This window comes from Chlorocebus sabaeus, chromosome 11 (assembly GCF_047675955.1).
Source record: "Chlorocebus sabaeus isolate Y175 chromosome 11, mChlSab1.0.hap1, whole genome shotgun sequence".
NCBI classification, from domain to species: Eukaryota; Metazoa; Chordata; class Mammalia; order Primates; family Cercopithecidae; genus Chlorocebus; species Chlorocebus sabaeus.
Genome location: NC_132914.1, coordinates 92,339,182 through 92,358,793, shown reverse-complemented (window position 1 = coordinate 92,358,793; position 19,612 = coordinate 92,339,182). Strand labels below are relative to the sequence as shown.

Genomic DNA, 19,612 nt, shown 5'->3' with positions numbered 1-19,612 from the left:
GATGTTTTTGCTTCCCCTTCTGCCCTGATGGTAAGTTTCCTGAGGCCCCACCCCCAGGCATGCTGAACTGTGAGTCAATTAAACCTCTTTCCTTTATAAATTACCTGTCTCAGGTATGCCTTTATTAGCAGTGTGAGAATGTACTCATACAGTGATAGAGTTGAGATTTAAGCAACCATAAACCCTGGAGTAGGGGTCCCCAGAAGAAAGGCTGATTGCAGGTCCAGGGTAGGAAATGTATAAGATGAGTTGGGAACATCTTGTCACACCAAAAATAAAATAATGATAATAAAACTATCAAAGATGACTAGGTTTTGTCTCAGAAAGTCAGGAACCAACCTGAAGAGGTGTCTACTACCCAAAGATAAAACAATTTGGTAATTGATTAGAATAATAACTGCAATGGGTTGAAACATATCAAACATTTAAATCTATAAGTACATACTGTACTTTAAAAATGCTAGAGACACCAGGTGCAGTGGCATGTGCCTGTAATCCCAGCTACTTGGGAGGCTAAGATGGGAGGATCATTTGAGCCCAGGAGCATATGACCAACCTGGGCAACATATTAAAACCCGGCTTCAGTTTGGGAAGAAAAAAAAAAAAAAAGCAAGGGATAACATAATCATAAAGAAAATACCTATAAAAGACACACAAAAGAAAATGAAGGAATGGCAAATTGCTACCAAAAAACCAATGAAACACAAAGGAAGGTAGCAAGAGAGGAAAGAGAGACATGAAATAACAGCAAAAAATACAGAAAACAATTAACAAAATGCCAGTAGTAAATCCTTCCCTATCAGTAATTACTTTAAATGTACACGAATTGAACTCCCCAATCAAAAGACAGAGTAGGTGAATGCACCAAAAATAAATAAATAAATAAATAAAAACCAAAAAACAAACAAACAAACCAAAAACCCCACCAGGATCCAACTATATGCTCTCTGTAAGAGATTTACTTAGAGTAAATGTAAGGACACATATAGGTTGAAAGTGAAAAGACAGAAAAAGGATTTTTAATGCAAATAGCAACAAAAAAAGAGGAGTGGCCTCTTTTTTCAAACAAAATAAACTTTTAGGTCAAAAACTGTCACAAGAGACAAAGTGATTACAAAATGAAAAAAGAGTTAATCCACTAGGAAGATATAACAATTAAATATGCACCTAACATCAGAACACTCAAATATAGGAGGCAAACACTGACAGAATTAAGGAGAAACAGAAATAGTAACACAATAAAAGTAGTTTTCAAAACCCCACCTTCAATAATGGACATAGCAACCAGAGAGAATATCAAAAAGGAAACAGAGGACTTGAACAATGCTGTAGAGTAATTTGACCTAAGAGACATACAATTAACATTCCATCCAACAATGAGACAATTCACATTCTTGTCAAGCATACATGCAACACTGTCTGTGACAGATCACATAATAGGTCACAAAACAAGGTTTGATAAATTTTAAGATTGATATCATACCAAGTATCTTTTCTGACTACAGTGGAATAAAGCTAGAAATCAAAAGCAAAGGGCTGGGCACAGTGGCTCACACCTGTAATCCCAGCACTTTGGGAGGCCGAGGTGGGCTGATCACGAGGTCAGCAGTTTGAGACCAGCCTGGCCAACATAGTAAAACCTCGTCTCTACTAAAAATACAAAAATTAGCCAGGTGTGGTGGTGTGTGCCTGTAGTTCCAGCTACTCGGGAGGCCGAGGCAGGAGAATCACTTGAACACAGGAGGTGGAGGTTGCAGCGAGCCGAGATCGCACCACTGCACTCCAGCCTGGCAACAGAGTGAGACTCTGTCTCAAATCAAACAAACAAAAATTTTAAATAAAGAAAAAAACATCTGAACAGATTCATAACTAGTAAGGAGATTAAATCAGTAATCAGAAACCTCCCAACAAAGAAAAGCCAAGGAACAGATACTTCATAGGAGAATTCCAGCAAACATTTGAATTAATTGAAAATTTAATACCAATCCTTCTCAAATTCTTCCAGAAAATTAAAGAGAAGATAACACTTGGCCGGGCACAGTGGCTCACATCTGTAATCCCAGCACCCTGGGAGGCTGAGGTGAAAAGATCACTTAAGCCCAGGAGTTTGAGACCAGCCTGGACAACATAGTGAGACCCCGTCTCATTTGAAGAGAAAAAAAAAGAAAGAAAGAAAGAGTGAAGGTAACACTTTTTTTTTTTTTTGAGATGGAGTTTCACTCTTGTTGCCCAGGCTGGAGTGCAATGGTGCGATCAGCTCACTGCAACCTCCACCTCCCAGGTACAAGCAATTCTCCTGCCTCAGTCTCCTGAGTAGCTAGGGTTACAGGCGCCCACCATCACACCTGGCTAAATTTTTGTATTTTTAGTAGAGACGGGGTTTCACCATGTTGGCCAGGCTGGTCTTGAACTCTTGACCTCCAGTGATCTACCTGCCTTGGCCTCCCGAAGTGCTGGGATTACAGGCATGAGCCACTGCACCCCGCCAAGGTAACTCTTTTAAACTCTTGTTTTTTTTGTTTTTTTGAGACAGAGTTTCCCTCTGTCACCCAGATTGGAGTGTGATGGTGGAATCTCAGCTCACTGCAACCTCTGCCTCCCAGGCTCAAGCAGTTCCCATGTCTCAGCCTCCTGAGTAGCTGGGATTATAGGCACACAACACCAAGCCCAGCTAAGTTTTGTATCTGTATTTTTAGTACAGACAGGGTTTCGTCACATTGGCCAGGCTGGTCTTGAACTCCTGGACTCAAGTGATCCACCCACCTCAGCCTCCTAAAGTGTTAGAATTAGAGGCGTGAGCCACCACAGCCAGACTAAACTCATTTTATGAGGCCAGCATTACACTGATACCAAAACCACAACAGATACAACAAGAAAACTATAGACCAATATCCCTGATGGATATTGATGTAAAAATCCTGGATGAAAATACTCACAAACTGAATTCAACAGCACATTAAAAGGATTATACGGCCAGGCATGGTAGCTCACTTCTGTAATCCAAGCACTTTGGGAGGTTGAGGCGAGCGGACCACCTGAGGTCAGGAGTTCAAGACCAGCCTGGCCAACATGGCAAAACCCTGTCTCTACTAAAAATACAAAAATTAGTCAAACGTAGTAGCAGGCACCTGTAGTCCCAGCTACCTGGGAGGCTGAGGCAGGAGAATCACTTGAATCCAGGAGACAGAGGTTGCAATAAGCTGAGATCGTGCCACTACACTCCAGCCTGGGCAACAGAATGAGACTCTGTCTCCAAAAAAAAAAAAAAGGATTATACACCATGGCCAAGTGGGACTTGACTTACTCCTGGAAAGCAAGGATGGTTCAACATATAAATATCAATCAGTGTAATGTACTACAAATGGTTTGCAACTGATCATGACTTGACTTACAATTTTTTTGTTTTATGATGGGTTTACTGGTGTTTACAATGCGTTTTTTGTGTGTGGTTTTTTGTTTTGTTTTTCAGACAGGGTCTTACTCTGTTACCCAGGCTGGAATGCAATGGCATGACCTTGGCTGACTGCAACCTTTGCTTCCCAGGTTCAAGCAATTCTCCAGCCTCAGCCTCACAGGTGCATGCTACCATGCCCATCTATTTTTTTTTTTTTTAATTTTTTGTAGAGATAGGGTTTCACTATGTTGCCCAGGCTGGTCTGGAACTTCTCAGCTCAAAGCGATCTGCCTGACTCAGCCTCCCAAAGTGCTGGGATTATAAGTGTGAGCCACCCCACACATGGCCTCGGTGCATTTTTTATTTAGATTTTTATTTACAATGGGCATGTCAGAATGTAACACCATTGTAAGTTGAGAGGCACATTAACAGAATGAAAAACAGAAACCATATTATCATTTCAATTGGTATAGAAAAAGCACTTGGCAAAAACACTCAACAAACTACGAATGAAAGGAGATTATCTCAACCTAATAAAGGCCATGTCTGAAAAGGCCACAGCTAACTTCATATTCAATAGTGAAGAACTGAAAGCTTTTCTTCTAAGATCAGGAACAAGGCAAGTGTATACATTCTTGCTATTTCTATTCAACATATTACTAAAAGCCCTTGCCAGAGCAATTAGGCAAAAAATAAATAAATAAAAGCTGAAAATTGGAAAAGAAGGGCCAGGTACGGTGGCTCATGCCTATAATCCTAACACTTTGGGAGGCTGAGATGGGAAGATTGCTTGCTTGAGGCCAGAATTTCAAGATTAATCTGGGCAACACAGCAAGACCCTATCTCTACAAAAAACTTTTTAAAAAATTAGCCAGGCATGATGTTGCATGCTTGTAGTCTCAGCTGTTCATGAGGCTAAGGCAGGGGGATCACTTGAGCCCCAGCTTAGGTGACAGAGTGAAAACTTGCCTTTAAAAAAAAAAAAAAAAGTAAAATTATCTCCATTAACAAATGACATGGTCTTATATGTGGAAAACCCTAAGGATTCCACCAAAAATTGGTTAGAACTAATAAATGAATTCAACAAAGTTGCAAAGTACAAAATCAACACACAAAAATCAGTTGCCTTCTAAACACTAACAATGAACAACTCAAAAAGGAAATTAAGAAAACAATCACATTTAAAATAGCATCAAAAAGAATAAAATATTTAGGAATAACTTAATCAAGTTGGCAAAAGACTTATATATATACTGAAAACTACAAAACAGTGCTGAAAGAAATTAGATGCAAATAAATGGAAAGATATTCATGTTTGTGGATTGGAAGACTTAATATTGTTAAAATTAAAATCCCATACTACCCAAAGTAAGTTACAGATTCATTGCAATACCTATCAAAATCCCAGTGCCATTTGTCTTTGCAGATTTTTAAAAAGTCATAAAATTCATATGGAATCTCAAAAGACCCTGAATAGACAAAACAATCTTAAGAAAAATAAAGCCGAGGTCTTCCACTTCCTGACTTCAAAACATTGTGCAAAGATGCAGTAATCAAAACAGAGTGGTATTGGCATAAGAACAGGCATATAGACCAATGGAATAGAATAGAGAACCCACTTTCTGACTTCAAAACATTGTGCAAAGATGCAGTAATCAAAACAGAGTGGTATTGGCGTAAGAACAGACATATAGACCAATGGAACAGAATAGAGAACCTAGATATAAACTCTTAAGTATTTGGTCAAGTGATCTTTAACAAAGGTACCAAGGCTACATAGTGGGGAGAGAATAGTGTTGGGAAAACTGGATATCCACAAGCAAAAGAATGAAGTTCAACCTTTACCCTACACCATATACCAAAATTAACTCTAAATGGACTAAAGACCTAAATGTAAGACCTGAAACTATAAAACTCCTAGAAGAAAACAGGGGGGAAGCTTCATGACATTGGATTTAGCAGTGATTTCTCAGATATGATAACAAAAGCACAAAGTAAAAATAGACAACTGGGGCTACAATCAAACTTATAAACTTCTGCATAGCAAAGGACACAATCAACAGAATGAAAAGATGACCTAGGGAACGGGAGAAAATATCCATGATACATAAAGAATGCCTACAACTCAACAACAAAAAAACAAATAACCCGATTCAAAAATGGGCAAAGGACTTGAACAAACATTTCTCCAAAGAAGATATACAAATGGCCAACAAGCATATGAAAACATGGTTAACATCAATAATTAGGTAAATGCAAATCAAAACCACAATGAGGTATCACCTCATTGCCCATCAGGATGGCCACCGTGAAAAACAAATGAACACAGGCTGGGCGCGGTGGTTCACGCCTGTAATCCCAGCACTTTGGGAGGCCGAGGCGGGTGGATCTCAGCTTGGCCAACATGGTGAAACCTCATCTCTACTAAAATTACAAAAATTAGCTGGGGGTGGTGGCAGACACCTGCAATCCCAGCTACTCGGGAGACTGAGGCAGGAGAATCGCTTGAACTAAAAAACTTGGGAGGCGGAGGTTGCAGTGAGCTGAGATCACACCACTGCACTCCAGCCTGGGCCACAGAGTTAGACTCTGTCTCAGAACAAACAAACAAACATACAAACAAACACAGAAAATATCTAGTGTTGGTGAGGAGGTGGAGAAATTGGAACCTTTGTGCACTGTTGTCAGTAATGTGAAATGGTGCTGCTGCCATGGAAAACAGTATGGGGATTCCTACAAGAATAAAAAATAAAATTTCCATATGATCTAGCAATCCACTTCTGGGTGTATATCCAAAAGAACTGAAAACAGGATCTTAAAGATATCTGCACACTTGTGTTCATTGCAGCATTATTCACAATAGCCAAGAGGCAGAATCAACAGAAATGTTTATGGACAGATAACTGGGTGGCATATATATACAGTGGAATATTATTCAACATTTATAAAATGAAGAAAATCCTGTCATATAGTACAATATGGATGAGCCTTGTGGATATCATGCTGAGTGAAACAAGCTAGGTTCTAAAAGACAAACACCTCATGATTCTACTTATATGAAGTATATAAATTAGTTAAACTCTTAGAAACAGAAGTAGAATGGTGGTTGGCAGGGGATGGAGAAGAGGAAAAAGTTGTTCCATGGATACAAAGTTTCTGTTTTGCAAGAAGAGTAAGTTCTAGAGATCTGCTGTGCAATAATGTGCATGTAGTTAACATTACCGTACACTTAAAAATGGTTAAAATGGTAAATTTTATATTTTGTGTTTTTAACCACCACCACCAAAAAAAAAAAAAAAAAAAAAAAAAAAAAAGCTAAGGAAATACATCGTTACTTTGAAAACATACATAAGGGAAAGAATCGGCTGGGTGTCATGGCTTACACCTGTAATCCCAGCACTTTGAGAGGCTGAGGCAGGAGGATCAATTGAGGCCAGAGTTCAAGACCAACCTGGGCAACATAGCAAGACATCCATCTCTGAAAAACAACAACAAAATTAGCCGGGGTGGTGGTACATACTTAAATGGGAGGATTGCTCGAGCACAGGACTTTGAGGCTGCAGTGAGCTATGATCACAGTGCTATATTTCAGCCTGGGTGACAGAGTGAAAGCCTGTCTCTAAAATTAAAAAAAAAAAGTAAGAGAATCAAGCACCTATACTGCCTTTCTTATATTAATTGTATCTCAGGAATCAAATAGTTGAAGGGAGGTTTCTCTTTGTAGAACTGTGGTTAACAAATGAAGTAACATTGAAATTATTTAGGCTCAATCGATGCTCCCATCTCAGCCTCAGCCTACCGAGTAGCTGGGACTATGGGCACGCGCCACCACATCCAGCTAATGTTTCTTTTTTTTTTTTTTTTTTTTTGGTAGAGACAGAGTTCTCACTGTGTTGGCGAGGCTGGTCTCGAACTCCTGGGCTCAAGCGATCCTTCCAACCCGACCTCCCAAAGTGCTGGGATTACACGAGTGAGCCATCGCGCCCACCAAAGCCAATTATTTTTAGATAAGGAAACTGAAATTCCCAAAGGAGGAATTCCCGTGTGGGGAAGCCTAGTCTACGTGAGCTTTCCAGCATATGCCGGCCTTCTACATTTAACCTCTGAAAACTCTAAAGTTTAAGGTACCTTTGCTTCCAGGGGAAACCAATTCTGCCTACTTGGGAAGCCAGAACAAGACAGCGTAGGAAAGACCTAGCTCTGCGCAGGCGCAGAGCCACAGCGTCTGGCGTTCGCGTGGGAACCTTCTGGGCTTGGGCTTCCTGCGGCTGAGTGGCGGCTTCCAGCCGGTGGGTTTTGCTTGGCGCACCCGGGAGGCGGGGCCTGCGGGGCAAGATGGAGTTAGTGCAGGTCCTGAGACGCGGGCTGCAGCAGTTCACCGGCCACGGCGGTCTCCGAGGCTATCTACGGGCTTTGTTCAGGTAGGCGGCCAGAGCCATGCTCTTGGCCTCTGGGGCTGGACTTTCGCTGGCTGATTTATTGGAAGGGGGCCCAGGCTCGGGTCACTTTGGAGAATCCACAGCTCTTGTCAAGGACAAGCGCCCCAATCTCTGCCTTGCCACCCCAAGGCTGGTCTCTGTTCCGTATCTCCCCGAGACAAGACCGAAGCTATCTGTAGAGTCAGAGCTGTGACACGGAGGCAGGGGCATCTGGGCTGCACTCTTTTCCCATGCCCTGGAGAGTAATGAGCATTACAAGACATTAACTCAGTGACCTTGGTAAAGTTTTTTTTATCCTTGCACTGCCGTACCCTCTCTGTAAGGCGTTGAAGGTAATAATAATGGTCGTCCTGACATTCACTGATCCCAGGAGCAGTATAGTTTCGCAGAAACCTAAATGGAGACCCAGAGTGGAATGAAAGAGCCTAGAGACCTTTGTATCGTTGTAAGATGAAATACTTTGGCTTTTTGATTTCCTGAAGGTTTTACTAACTCCAGTGCCTCCTGGCTGAGGGATAGTAGATACAAGTAGTCCTGTAATCTGAAGGGACTACCTTTATATTTTTAGTGTAATTTGGGCACATCAGTTGTCAATTCATCTTTTCCCATCCCCAGCACTTCGTTTTGCTAGTTGATACAGTAGCCCTTGTGTCTGAAAGTTGTTACTCTCACTTTATTTCCGTTTATGTTTTGAACTAAGAATCATTCTAAAATGTCTGTTTTCTTTTGGGTATTCACAGGACAAATGATGTGAAGGTTGGTACATTAGTGGGGGAAGACAAATATGGAAACAAATACTATGAAGACAACAAGCAATTTTTTGGTGAGTGCAGTATTTTTTAGTATGATTGGGATTGGCATTTGATTTGAGTCTGTTTTCCATATTTTGCAAGGAGCTTTTACAAAACACTTGGAAAAGGATGAAAAACTCAATAGAAAATGAAAAAAGATAATTTACAGAAAAAAGAAAAGTAAATAGCCAATGAAGGTATGGAAAAATGCTCATTACTTGCAACAACAGAAATGCAACTTTAAAAACAGTGTTATATATTTTTCACCTATCAGATTTTGAAGTGTTTTTCTTTTCTTTGTTTTTTTTTTTTTTTTTTTTTTAGACGGAGTTTCGCTCTGTCTGCCAGGCTGGAGTGCAGTGGCGCGATCTCGGCTCACTGCAACCTCCGTCTCCTGGGTTCCAGCGATTCTCCTGCCTCAGCCTCCCTGAGTACCTGGGACCATAGGCGCGCGCCACCATGGCAGGCTAATTTTTGTATTTTTTAGTAGAGATGGGGTTTCACCATATTGGCCAGGCTGGTCTTGAACTCCTGACCTCGTGATCCACCCACCTTCGCTCCCCCAAAGTGCTGGGATTACAGGTGTGAGCCACTGTGCCCAGCCTTGAGTATTCAATCTGATAAATCCTAGTGTGGGCAAAGCCATAGAAATATATAGGTTAATGCAGTCTTTTTGGAGGGATAATTTGGTAACATTTATAAAAATTTACGTTGCACATATCCTTGTCTCAGCACTTCCACTTTTAACTACTAATTCCGCTGGGAGCGGTGGCTCATGCCTGTAATCCCAGCACTTTGGGAGACCAAGGCGGGCGGATCATGAGGTCAGGAGATCGAGACCATCCTGCCCAACATGGTAAAACGCAGTCGCTAGTAAAAATAAAAAATTAGCTGGACGTGGTGGCGTGTGCCTGTAATCCCAGCTACTTGGGAGGCTGAAGCAGGAGAATTGCTTGAACCGGGGAGTCGGAGGTTGCAGTGAGCCGAGATCCCACCACTCTACTCCAGTCTGGCGACAGAGTGAGACTCTATCTCAGGAAAAAAAAAAAAAATTCTGCAAATATTCTTGCAAACCGAACATGCATCACAGCATTGTTTTATTATAGTTTTAAATTTTATTTATTTATTTATTTTTGGTGTCTCGCTCTGTCACCCAGGCTAGAGTGTAGTGACTCGATCATGGCTCACAACAGCCTCAACTTTCTGGGCTCAACCTGTCCTCCTATCTCAGCCACCCAGGTAGTTGGGATTACAGGCTTGTGTCACCATGCCTGGCTAATTGTTTAAAAAAATTTTTTATTGGAGAGATCGGGTCTTGCTGTGTTTCTTAGGCTAGTCTTGAATTCCTGGGCTAAGGTGATCCTCCCACCTCAGCCTCCCAAAGTGCTGGAATTACAGGTGTGACTCACTGTGCCCGGCCACAGCATTTTTGTTTGTTTTTGTTCTTGTTTTTTTGAGACAGGGTGTCACTCTGTTGCCTAAGCTGGAGGCAGTGGTGTGATCTTGGCTCCTTGCAGCCATGACCTCCTGAGCTCCAGCCTTCCTCCTGCCTCAGCCTCCTGTGTAGCTGGGACCACAGTCATGCACCACCACACCTGGTTAATTTTTTAATTTTTTTAAGACACGGGGTCTCACTTTGTTCCCCAGGCTAGTCTTGAACTCCTGGGCTTAAGCCATCCTCCTGTCTCAGCCTCCCAAAGTGCAGGGATCACCAGCATGAGCCACCATGCTAGTAAATTTTAAAAGCAACATTAGTGTGCGTAAGTTGGATACTGGTGAATTAAACATTTTTTTAGAATACTTTGTTGTTAAGAATGATATAAACCTATAAATTTAATATAGAGAGATGTCAAAGATGTGTAATGTAAAAAAATTCCAGTTGCAGAACAATGTTTGGTATCCTCAAAAGGAGAAAATACATGCTTTTTGTGTGCGTGTTAAATTTTGGAAGGAAACTCAATAAACTCATAGAATCAGATGGTAGAGATACAACATTCTGCCCCTCCACTTTATAACTTTGTAACCTGGTTAACTTAATTAACTTCCCTAACCCTCAGTTTTCTCATCTGTAAAGTAGAATAATAATAATAAGTGCCTCATAAAGCTGTATTAAAAGATGAAAAGTGAATGGGAGGAACTTACCGTGGTATAGGGTTTCTCAGCCTCAGCAGTGTTAACACTATGGGGCAGATAATTCTTTCTTTTCATTTTTTGTTTTTTTATTTCAATAGTTTTTGGGGTACAGGTGGTTTTTGGTTGCATGGATACTTTTTTTTGTTTGTTTTTTTGAGATGGAGTCTCACTCTGTCGTCTAGGCTGGAGTGCAGTGGTGTGATCTCGGCTCACTGCAAGCTCCACCTCCCGAATTCATGCCATTCTCCTGCCTCAGCCTCCAAGTAGCTGGGACTACAGGCGCCCGCCGCCACGCCCAGCTAATTTTTTGTGTATTTTTAGTAGAGACGGAGTTTCACTGTGTTAGCCAGGATGGTCTTGATCTCCTGACCTCGTGATCCGCCCGCCTCGGCCTCCCAGAGTGCTGGGATTACAGGTGTGAGCCACTGTGCCTGGCCTACATGGATAAGTTTTTTAGTGGTGAGTTCTGAGATTTTGGTATACCTGTCACCCGAGCAGTGTTACACTGTATCCAGTATGTAGTCTTTTATCCCCTTGAGTCCCCAAAGTCCTTTATATCATTCTTATACCTTGGCATCCTCATAGCTTAGTTCCCACTTATAAGTGAGAACATACGATATTTGGTTTTCCATTCCTGAGTTACTTCACTTAGAATAATGCCCTCTAGCTCCATCCAAGTTGCTGCAAAAGCCATTATTGCTTTCTGTTTTATGGCTGAGTAGTACTCCATGGTGTATATATACCACATTTTCTTTATCCACTCATTCATTGGTGGGCATTTAGGTTGGTTCCTTATTTTTGCAATTGCAAATTGTGCTGCTATACACATGTGTATGCACGTGTCTTTTTCATGTAATGACTTACTTTTCTTTGGGTAGATACCCAGTAGTGGGATTGCTGGATCGAATGGTAGTTCTGCCTTCAGTTCTTTAAGGAATCTCCTTACTGTTTTCCATAGTGGTTGTACTAGTTTACATTCCCAACAGCAGTGTAAAAGTGTTCCCTTTTCACCACATCCACACTACCATCTATTATTTTTTGAATTTTTAATTATGGCCATTCTTGCAGGAGTAAAGTGCTATCTCATTGTGGTTTTAATTTGCATTTTCCTGATAATTAGTGATGTTGAGCATTTTTTTCATAGGTTTATTAGCTGTTTGTATGTCTTCTTTTGAGAATTGTCTATTCATGTCCTTTGTCCACTTTCTGATGGGATTGTTTTTTTCTTACTGATTTGTGTGAGTTCCTTGTAGATTCTGGACATTAGTCCTTTGTCTAATGCATAGTTTGCAAATATTTTCTCCCACTTTGTGGGTTGTCTGTTTGCTGATTATTTCTTTTGCTGTACAGAAGCTTTTTAGTTTAATTAGGTACGGTTTATTTTTGTTTTTGTTGCATTTGGGTTCTTAGTTATGACTTCCTTGCCTAAACCAGCGTCTGAAAGAGTTTTTCTGAAGTGATATTCTATAATTTTTATGTTTTCAGGTCTTAGATTTAACTCTTTGATCCATCTTGAGTTGATTTTTGTATAAGGCGAGAGATGAGGATCCACTTCCATTTTTCTACATGTGGCTTGCTAGTTTTTTCAACACCATTTTTTGAATAGGGTGTCCTTTCCCCACTTTATGTTTTTGTTTACTTTGTTGAAGATCAGTTGGCTGTGAGTATTTGGCTTTATTTCTGAGTTCTCTGTTCTGTTCCATTGGCCTATTTTATACCAGTAGCATACTGTTTTGGTAACTGTAGCCTCATAGTATAATTTGAAGTTGGGTAATGTGATGTCTCGAGATTTGTTCTTTTTGCTTAGTATTGCTTTGGCTATGTGGGCTCATTTTTGGTTCCATATGAATTTTAAAATTGTTTTTTCTAGTTCTGTGAAGAACGATGATGGTATTTTGATGGGAATTACATTGAATCTGTAGATGGCTTTGGGCCATGTGGTCATTTTCACAATATTGATTATGCCCATCCATGAGCATGGGGTATGTTTCCATTTATTTGTGTCATCTATGATTTCTTTCAGCAGTGTTTTTTAGTTTTCCTTGTAGAGATCTTTCACCTCCGTGGTTAAGTATATTCCTAAGTATTTTTTTTATTTTTTGCAGCTGTTGTAAAAGGGATGGAGTTCTTGATTTGATTCTCAGCGTGGTTGTTGTTGGTGTATAGCTGTGCTACTGATTTGTGTACATTGATTTAGTATCCTGAAACTTTGCTGGATTTATTTATCAGGTCTAGGAGCTTTCTGCATGAGTCTTTAGGCTTTTCTAAGTATATGATCGTATCATCAACAAACAGCGACAGTTTGACTTCCTCTTTTTAAATTTGGATGCACTTTATTTCTTTCCCTTATGCAGTTGCTCTGGCTATGACTTCCAGTACTACGTTGAATAGAAGTGCTGAACGTGGGCATCCTTGTCTTGTTCCAGTTCTCAGGGCGAATGCTTTCAGCCTTTCCCCGTTCAGTATGACATTTGCTGTGGGTTTGTCATATGTGGCTTTTATTACTTTGAGGTATGTCCCTTCTGTGCCAGTTTTGTTGAGGGCTTTTATCATAGAGGAATGCTGGATTTTATCGAATACTTTGTCTGCATCTGGTGAGATGATCATATGATTTTTATTTTTAATTCTATTTATGTGGTATATCACATTTATTGACTTGGGTATGGTAAACCATCCCTGCATCCCTAGTATTAAACTCACTTGATCATGATATATGATTATCTTTTTGGTATGCTGTTGGATTCGGTTAGCTAATATTTTGTTGAGGATTTGTGTATCTGCGTTCATCAGGGATATTGGTTTGTAGTTTTCTTTTTTTGGGACAGATAATTCTTTGTTGTGAGGGGCTGTCCTGTGCATCATAGAATGACCAGCAGCAGCGGCCCTGACTGACAACCAAAAATGTCCCAGGCATTGCCAAATGTCCCCTTGGCGGCAAAATTTCCAACTCTTAAGAACCACTGGCCTAATGCTTGGCACATAATCAGTGCTCAGTCAATATTAGCACTGTGACTGCTATTATTTTTTTTACAGTTTGAGTATCCCTAACCTAAAATGCTTGGGACCACAAGTATTTCAGATTTTAGATTTTTTTGGATTTTGGAATATTTGCATTATATGTCCCAGTTTAGCATCCCTAATCTGAAATCTGAAATGCTCTAATGAGCATTTCTTTTGAGTGTCATGCCAGCACACAAAAAAAGTTTCCAATTTTGGAGCTTTTGGAATTAGAGACACCCAACCTGTACCTTCTTGAATTGTTGAATTTTCTCCCATGTGCATTTTTTACTTTTATAATAATAAAAAAATACTCTCTTGATTGAGATGAAAAGTATCAAAGAGGAAAAAGCAATTAGTCTTCATCCAGGGGAACAATGTATAATGTGAAAAAATAATTGCCTAGCATTTATTGAGTGATTACCATGTGCTAGGTGCTGTGCTAAATAAAAACATACATTATCTACTTTAATCTTCAACATCTCCTTGAGATAGGCACTTTTGTGCTCCCTATGCCCCCATTTTACCGATGAAGAAGGTAAGTCATTGAGCAGTTAGGAATATTTCTCAGGAATGTGTAAACCATGTGTGGTTGCTTTGGATGCATGGTAGTCTATAAGAAGTAAACATCTCATGTACTCTGTTATTTATGTGTGTGCGTGTGTGTGTGCGTGTGTGTGTTTGTGATGAGGTCTCACTATTTTACTTGAGCTGGTCTTGAACTCCTGAGCACAAGCAATCCTCCCGCCTTAGCCTCCTGAGGAGCTGGAATTATAGGCACATACTGTCATACCTAGTTATGATGTTTTTAATACTCACATAAATCACAGAATTTTAGACCTAGAATAGATTTTAAGAAATTGTCTAAACACTGTTGTTTTATAGATGAAGAAACAGTCCCAAGGAACTGTCTTAATCAAAGAGACTTAATCAAGTAATTAATGGCAGAACCTGGGGTAATTATTCTTTCTACTTCTCACTTACTGTTACAAACTATAACATTACATTCTTTCCTTCCTTTCTTCTTTTCTTTTCTTTTTTTTTTCTCTTTTTTTTTTTTTTTTTTTGAGACAGAGTTTTGCTCTTATTGCCCAGGCTGGAGTGCCATGGCAGGATCTTGGCTCACTGCAACCTCTGTCTCCCAGGTTCAAGCAATTCTCCTGCCTCAGCCTCCTGAGTAGCTGGGAATACAGGCATGCGCCATCATGCCCAGCTCATTTTTTATATTTTTAGTAGAGATGGGGTTTCTCCATGTTGGTCAGGCTGGTCTCAAACTCCTAACCTCGTGATCTGCCCACCTCAGTCTCCCAAAGTGCTGGGATTACAGGCGTGAGCCACCGCAGCCGGACTCCTTTCTTCTTTTCTCCCTTGCATTGGAAATATTCTTATTTTTGCTAATTAAAAAAAATTAGGGCCTGGCATGGTGGCTCATGCCTGTAATCCCAGTGCTTTGGGAGGCCAAGGTGGGAGGATCAGTTGAGGCCAGAAGTTCAAGACCAGCCTGGGCAACATAGTGTCTCACAATGTCCCCCATCTAGTGTGTGTGTGTGTGTGTACCTATATATGTATATATGTATATATTTGGTGTATGAAAGCTCTCTCCCCTTTTAATTTTGCAACTCTTTTAATAGTTTAGTCTTTATGTATATTTAAGATTCTTTTCTTTTATTTTGAGACAGGGTCTCTCGGTTGCCCCACCTGGAATGCAGTGGTGTGATCTCGGCTCACTGCAACCTCTGCCTCCCATCCTCAAGTGATCCTCTCACCTCAAGCTCGAGAGTAGCTGGGAGTACAGGCGTGTGCTACCATGCCCAGCTAATTTTTGTATTTTTTGTAGGGACAGGGTTTCACTGTGTTGCCCAGGATGGTCTCGAACTCCTGAGCTCAAGTGATCCCTCTGCCTCAGCCTCCCAGAGTCCTGGGATTAAGAAGTGAGCCACCGTGCCCAGCCAGTTGTGTTTGTTTATTTAAAAAAAAAAATGCACAGCATTTTTAAAAATAGCAACACAACATTCCAGTGTATGGAAGAACCATTATTTCTTCAATCCTGTTACTGTTGATAGACACATAGGTTGCTTTTGGCTTTTTGCTATTAGGAATGATGCTACTGTGAACCTGCTTATAACTACATTTATGTGTTTAAATAAATTTCTGGCCTGATCTCTACTAAAAATACAAAAATTAGCCAGGCATGGTGGCACATGCCTATGGTCCCAGCTACTCGGGAGGCTGAGGCTGGAGAATCGCATGAACCCAGGAAGGGGAAGTTGCAGGCAGTGAGCCGAGGTTGCGCCATTGCACTCCAGCCTAGGTGACAGAGCTAAACTCCGTCTCCAGTAAACAAATAAATAAATAAATAAAGCGGAATTTCTGAGTCTGAGGATAGGCATTTAACATTTCAAGAAATACGGAGAGAGAGAGACAGAGAGGGAGAGATTGTTAAGGCCCACCTCCATCATTATAGCCTAACTGTATTGTCAGGTCTTGACTTATGAAACCTTTCCCAAGGTCTCCTCCGTCTGCCTGCACATTCCCGTGCCTCATTGAATTATAGTTTATTTTTAGTTAGCTATTCTTAAGATTGATTTCTCTAAATGAAGCAGTAAATGTTGATTGAAGTCTGTATTTTTAAAAAGAGATGGCGTCATGTTTAAGTACCGGTAGTCAGTATTTGTTGATTATATGTTTATCTAGGAAAACCCTGTAAATGAAATGCAGATTACCTTTTGCTTATTGGTTTAAAATCCATCATAGGAATGAACAAATTCAGTGTTCCCTATTGGCAGGTAAGAGCAGTAAGGAAGGGGTAGAAGGAATTAATATTTATTATGCGCTTATATGGCTGATGCTGAACTAGGTGAATGTATGTGATATTTAATTTTTACAGCAACTCTAAGATGTAGGTATAGTCATCCACTTTTAATAGATAAAGAAACTGAGGCTCATGAAATTTGCCTAATAACCACTGATAATAAGTGACAAAGCCCAAGTCTTTGCTCAGTTTAAGGACCCAATAGTGTAAATAGTGGTTAGGCCCCTCAACTAGTGCTCAGAAATTTCCTAAATGAGGAATGCAGCCATATTATTTTGATGACGTGAGGTGTCCTGTGTACCTAACCATCATTTCTAATGTTTGCTTATTGTGTATAATTCACAAATTTCCAAAAGGATCTGGGGTGGTTTAAAAAAATACTTACATGGAGACGTAGAATTCAAGTACGATTGCTACAAATGTGTTTTTGCCCCAGTCGCAAGAGGAGCACCTTATTTTCTGAATACCCTGAACATCTGGGAACACACTTTCCTGTCCTGTCTGCTACTCCCTCTGGGGAGCTGGCAGGGAAGCAAGGATTCTCTGCTCCGGGAAAGGCCTGAGCCCCTCCACAGCAGTGAATCATCTCAGTCTTTGGTGCAGGTTGCTGATTGAAGCTTGCCACACACGTCCTGGAGCTTGCCTTCATGAATTCACCCAGGGTGTTATTCCTCTAATAGCTCTCTTATATAAGGTCACACAAAGTCTTTTCTTAATAAAAAGGTTGTCTTCTTTGATATTATGCATCTATGCTTTTAAAAAAAAAAAGTTTTTCTTTCTAAATGTTCTTCTTTCCACTCAGGCCGTCACCGATGGGTTGTATATACTACTGAAATGAATGGCAAAAACACATTCTGGGAAGTGGATGGAAGCATGGTGCCTCCTGAATGGTAAGCTGAGACAACATTTTATTATTTTATTTTATTTGTCTTTTTTTTTTTTTTTTTTTTTTGAGACAGAGTCTCACTCTGTCACCCAGACTGGAGTGCAGTGACACGATCATGACTCACTTCAGCTTTGACCTCCCAGGCTCAAGTAATCCTCCCACATCAGCCTCCCTAGTAGCTGGGACTACAGGCCCGTGCCATCTCACCTGGATAATTTTTGTTTCGTTTTTAAATTTGTTTGTTCGTTTCTTTTTTGAGACAGAGTCTCATTCTGTCGCCCAGGCCGGAGTGCAGTGCCGCGATCTTGGCTCACTGCAACCTCCGCCTCCTGGATTCAAGCGATTCTCCTGTCTTAGCCTCCTGAGTAGCTGGGACTACAGGTGTGAGCCACCACGCCCAGCTAATTAGTAGAGACAGGGTTTCACTGTGTTGGCCAGGCTGGTCTCAAACTCCTGACCACAGGTGATCCCCCCACCTCGGCCTCCCAAAGTGCTGGGATTACAGGTATGAGCCACCATGCCTGGCCTGTTTTTGTTGTTTGTTTGTTTGTTTTTTCTGAGACAGAGTCTTGCTCTGTTGCCCAGGCTGGAGTGCAGTGGCATGATCTTGGCTCACTGCAACCTCTGACTCCCAGATTCAAGCCATTCTCCTGCCTCTGGCTCCTGAGTAGCTGGGACTACAGGCTCATGCCACCATGCCTGGCTAATTTTTGTATTTTTAGTAGAGTTGGGGTTTCGCCATGTTGGCCAGGCTGGTCTCGAACTCCTGACCTCAGGTGATCCACCTGCCTCGGCCTCTCAAAGTGCTGTGATTGCAGGCATGAGCCACTGTACCCGGCCTAATTTTTGTATTTTTTATAGAGATGCAATTTCGCCATGTTGCCTAGGCTGGTCTCAAACTCCTGGGTTCAAGTGATCCACCCATCTTGGCATCCCAAAGTGCTGGGATTACAGGCGTGAGTCACCATACCCAGCTCTTATTTATTTATTTTTTTAGTTGAGATGGGTTCTTGCTATGTTGCCCAGGCTGGAACTCCTGGGCTCAAGCAATCCTCTCACGTCAACCTCCAAGTAGCTGAGATTATAAGCACGAGCCACCATGCCTGGTTCATTTTATTTAATTTAACTTGACAATATTTATTTCATTATAGAAATATTTATTGAATATCTCTCTATAAGGCAGTCAGTGGTATTCTTCTGAAAGTATCTATCCTACTTACATTGAATGCATAAGTTACCCTTAAACTTAGTGGCTTAAAACAACAATTATTTCTGTCTCCATAGTTTTTTTTTCGGGTCAAGTGTTCAGACAAGATAAAACAAGGGTGGCTAGTCTCTGCTCCCAGATGTCTGGAGCCTCAGCTGGAAGACTCCAAGGCTGGACACTGGAATCATCTGAAAACTTGATCAGGCTGGGTGTGGTGACTCACGCCTGTAATCCCAGCGCTTTGGAAAGCTGAGGCGGGTGGATCACGAGGTCAAGAGATCGAGACCATCCTGGCTAACACAGTGAAACCCCGTCTCTACTAAAAATACAAAAATTAGCCGGGTGCGGTGGTGCGTGCCTGTAGTCCCAGCTACTTGGGAAGCTGAGGCAGGAGAATCACTTGAACCCGGAGGGCAGAGGTTGCAGTGAGCCGAGATCGTACCACTGCACTCCAACCTGGCAACAGAGCGAGACTCTGTCTCCGCAAAAAAAAAAGAAAAAAGAAAACTTGTTCACTTAGTATCTGGCATTTATTGTTGGCTGTCAGCTGGGGTTATAGCTGGGCCTGTGGGTTGGAATACCTTCATGTTGCCTGGGCTGACACAGGCAAGTGCTCTGAGAGAGTGAGCTAGGCAGGAGCCATATTGCCTTATCTAACTTAGTCTTGCAAATTGTCCAGTACCACTTCATATTCCATTGATTGAGGCAATTAGAAAGCTCCGCCCAAGTTCTACTTGAGAAAACATGGACCTATCTCTTGATGGAGGCATGTCAACATCACGGTATATATTGGGATGTATAATGGTGTGGCTGTCTTCGAAAAACAATATGCCATAGTATCACCTGTCTTGGTGAAGCGGAAGGTGAAAAGAACTTTGACTGTAATCTTGTCTGGCGGTTTGACTTTAAGCAAGTTCCTTAAGTTCTCTAGGGCTTAGTTTCATCATCTGTAA

General features: G+C 41.2%; 1 protein-coding gene and 1 long non-coding RNA gene across 2 annotated transcripts in view; one reads left to right on the top strand and one right to left on the bottom strand.

The window, feature by feature from the left end:
* The window catches only part of LOC103238885 (uncharacterized), a 58,855-nt gene extending 51,245 nt beyond the window's left edge, over window positions 1-7,610 (bottom strand). The window contains exon 1 of the long non-coding RNA XR_499331.3: window positions 7,523-7,610. This is a non-coding gene — a long non-coding RNA (uncharacterized lncRNA). The remainder of the gene's footprint in view (window positions 1-7,522) is intronic.
* A 78-nt stretch (window positions 7,611-7,688) lies between these two features.
* NDUFA12 (NADH:ubiquinone oxidoreductase subunit A12) overlaps window positions 7,689-19,612 on the top strand; it is a 42,335-nt gene continuing 30,411 nt past the window's right edge. The window contains exons 1-3 of the mRNA XM_008004276.3: window positions 7,689-7,815; window positions 8,574-8,656; window positions 17,369-17,456. Of these exons, the coding sequence (XP_008002467.1) occupies window positions 7,730-7,815; window positions 8,574-8,656; window positions 17,369-17,456 (257 nt within the window). The 5' untranslated portion in view covers window positions 7,689-7,729. The remainder of the gene's footprint in view (window positions 7,816-8,573; window positions 8,657-17,368; window positions 17,457-19,612) is intronic.